Raw genomic sequence first — 3719 nt, 5'->3', positions numbered from 1 at the left:
ACACACCTCCCATTCCACTGGGGAAAAAATCCTCTAAATATATTTCTTTTCCTCCCAACGGGGATAAAAGTGGCTTGAGGGTGGCATTTTCATTGGGAAATTGACAGGAGAAAGGGGAAAATACAATGAAATGGAAACAAATGGATGAACATGATTTGAAAATTAAAGGCTTAGGGCATCCAAAATAGCATTTAGTGGGAAGAAATTTAGTCAAGTTCTGTTTCAGCCACTGTATTATTTTTTTTAAAAAAATGTGTAACCTCTGAATTGTTCGGTTGCTGTTGTCAACACCTAGATGGAGCATCGTCATAGAAAGAAAGATTCTCCAGTGCAAGTAAGCAGTCACCATCTCTTTGTTCAGATGAAGAGTTTGATGTGCTCCAATCTGGGAGAAGAACTGGAAGTTATCTTCTCGCTTTTTGATAGTAAAGAGAATCGACCAATCAGGTAGTACCACCATTCCATGGAAGCAAGCCAGAATTTTGTTGTATCATCCTTTCTAGCTTTTACTTAAACACAATAATTTGACTTTTAAATTTTGTTTTCTGAATGAATATATACATCCATATTCTATGTTTGTTGCTTTAAAGGTATTGTTTTACAGTTTGGGTCACTGAATATGATGAGTTGAGTGCAAAAGCACAGATGGTTATTTATTTTCCTAATAGCAGAGTATCAGAGAATGTTATGGGATGAAGCCATATATGGTCAGTGCAAGAGTGTTAATTTCATATTTTAGTACAGTTTATTGATGTTGACATTCATCAAAAACCTTTTGAGAATATATAAAACTGCTAGGAGCCTGAAGCAAATGATGATAAAGTGTATATTAAGGTTTGTAACTCTGATGACTTTACGTTGTCAAAGACAGCCTTTGCTACCATATGAGTTTAGTCCCACGTGGTGATGAATAATGCTTGACCTGGTCTAGCAACAACTGTAGCTTATGCAGGACAAAACAGTTCAGTACTCCAGTAAGACGGTTAATATTGCTATAACCAAAAAGAATGAGCAGTGCAGTAAGTAAATTTTGTGTTTAAAAGCCTACAATATAGAGTATCCCAGATAATGGGAATCCTGTTTCTCTTTCCAGCCCATGAAACATATTACATCAGTCAGTGAAAGTGATAAAGTCTTTATATCCAGGATCATTTTCTGTCCGTCCCCCCCAGCATGATTGAGTCCACAGAAAAAGGCCTTATGGGCTCATAGCCTTTTGGAAAACTACCTGGTGCCAGGGAACAGAGAAGAACTCTTCTCAGTCCTCCAGATTACCTTTTCCTGTGGCCACAGCTACCACTAATGCAGTCATCATTGCCAGGTCACATAAGTGGGGCAGGGGCAGTTGTTCCAGTTCTGGCTAGTGAAGGAAGGTGTTCAAAATCCTGATGTGGTCCTGATGATGCTGTCAGGAATGAATTGGGCTCAGATGACTGTTTTTGAGAAACATATCTCTGTTGAGCCTGTTTCTGAAATGAGCTCCTGGGAGTCCGTCACAGATTAGGAACAAGAACAAGGCAACCTAAGGGTGTTTCCATGCTTTGTTGGATATTGTGTTATTATTGCACTGCATTAATCATTCACAGATGGATTGTCTTGTTCAGACTAGATAATCCAGTTGCTAGCAATTTGCTGTAAAACAACAGTAGCATCCTGCCCAGCAATGTATGGATACAACCTAAATGACCAGGAGGATTCCTCAAGGAATGTTGAAAAATGCACACAGCCTCTGGCAGCAGGGAGGAGGGATTGCCTTCCTGCTGGAGGGGTTTACCTCTTCAGCCCCCAGTACCAGAGGCAACCCCGTCCAGCTTTGTTTGTTAGATACAGAAGTAGATAGAACAACAATGAAGACTGAGTGAATAGAATAGAAGTTAGAAGAATGAGTAATAATTCATTGAAGATTCAAAGGACGTACTAAGGATTGGAACGTGACTTAGAGGGAGTTGTATGGTGGTTTTATATGTGGGTGGGATAAGGGAGTAAGAAAAACAAGAGGATACAAACTGAATTGGGATTGGGTATGGGTTGTCAGTTGTATAGATGGAATGTAACCTCAATTTTTTTTTGTTTAAAACATGAAAGAGAGTATAATACATAAGGATATGAATTACTTTTATGAAATATGAAATATATAAATTAAAATTCTATTAAAAACACAAGAAACAGAATCATCATAGTTCAGGTGTTCATACCTGGGAGTAAGTCCCATAGGAAGTAGTGGGAACAGCTGTTGAGTGAACATGCTTGGAGTTGCATTTGGTCCCTTACCTGGAGCAAGTAACAGTTCCATTCAGGTGAATAGCTTGCAAACCCCATTCTGACACATGTGTAAATATCAGGTATCTGAGAGGTTTTTTAAAATTGAAAATCTCTTTGTTTCTGTAAAGAGTGAGTGCAGTTTAGTTTTGGTAAACTACTGTTTATGTTAAACATCTACGTTTGTGAGATCAGAACTCTTGGAGCTAGCTATTGTGAATATCTAAGTAACTGTAATGACTGTACTCAGGGCATTCTAAAAGTCCCTGAAAACTGCTATTTTCCTTATTGTTGAGCTGTGTTTTTCTTTTCAAAGGTGAAATGATATTATTGAGTATGCACTATGTGTGATGAAAACAAGAGACCAGATTATTTGTAGCATGGCACAGAAGTTATTTCCACAGCAAGGAAAATCCATAATGTTTGCCAGGCTTTGCTTCCTCTGCATTAAAAGCCATTAGTGGAATTTAAGCTGCATTACAAGCACTACCTGCTGAGAATATCTTCTCTTTTTTTCAGTTTTTTTTACAATAATGGATGCATGCTTGTGTGAATTTGGAAGGAAGGCAGATTCTTTTGAGTTGTAAATAAATAATTCACCAGCTGTCTAGATGGAATCCCCATGATTAACATATTAAACTAACTGCTCAGTCCTTTGCAGGGTTACTGCAGTCTAAACCCATTGATTTCAGTGGGCTTTAGATTACAGTAACTCTGCAAAGGATTGCTCTGTAAGCCTCCTCTTTTATCCATTTTTGCACTCAAAGCCACTCAGTGCTGAGAACCACATGGTCTGTGAAAGAGAATAAAAACCACAGCCATGTTGTCCTAATCCATCCTTTATCAAAACAGTGGCAGTAAGCTTGTTCAACTTTCTTGTTAACAGGAAACTGTGCCACTCATTGATGGTTCCTACCCATTGTAAATAAATCTATCAGCTTGGTTGTACCTGAGTTCCTTAGTGACAATTAGTAAGCAGAGTTTTTGTTTTATAAAAAAACTAGCAGTAAAGCCCGTTGTGAAAGCAATACAACGAGATCTAGAAAGAGGCTCTGGGGCAGTGCTCTGGCTTTGGGCAAACAGTGTCAATTTGCTGTGGTGACCTCAGCAGGGTATAATGACAGAGTCCACTGTTTTCTCCAGAGGAACTGATCTCTGCTACCTGAAGAGCAGTTGTAATTGTGAGTGATCTGTAGCCCTCACCTGGAGATTGGCAGCAATTGTTACCCAGGACAAAATGGCTGGTTTGGAGGGTGTAGTCTATGGCATTCTACCTGTCTGAGGTCCCACCCCTCTGCAAACCCCACCCTCTCCAGGCTCCAGGAGGCAGAAGCCTCTGGTCGCCCGCTCCCTTCCGCTCTCCCACCACCGACTCCTGGGCCAGCAACTGGAGGCCGGGTCCCTTCCCCCCCACTCACTCCAGGGCCGGCAACGGGATGCAGAAGCCTCCGGCCGCCGCC

The 3719-nt window shown here is 40.5% G+C and overlaps 1 protein-coding gene across 1 annotated transcript in view; it reads left to right on the top strand.

Annotated features, from left to right (window-relative positions):
* The window catches only part of DOCK4 (dedicator of cytokinesis 4), a 208119-nt gene that overhangs the window by 17390 nt on the left and 187010 nt on the right, over window positions 1-3719 (top strand). Inside the window, exon 8 of the mRNA XM_015412932.1 lies at window positions 296-447. Coding sequence (XP_015268418.1) covers window positions 296-447 — 152 coding nt within the window. The remainder of the gene's footprint in view (window positions 1-295; window positions 448-3719) is intronic.

The sequence above is a fragment of the Gekko japonicus genome, unplaced genomic scaffold (genome assembly GCF_001447785.1).
Source record: "Gekko japonicus isolate JY-2015 unplaced genomic scaffold, Gekko_japonicus_V1.1 scaffold1668, whole genome shotgun sequence".
Classification (NCBI taxonomy): domain Eukaryota; kingdom Metazoa; phylum Chordata; class Lepidosauria; order Squamata; family Gekkonidae; genus Gekko; species Gekko japonicus.
This window is presented reverse-complemented; position numbering and strand designations above follow the sequence as displayed.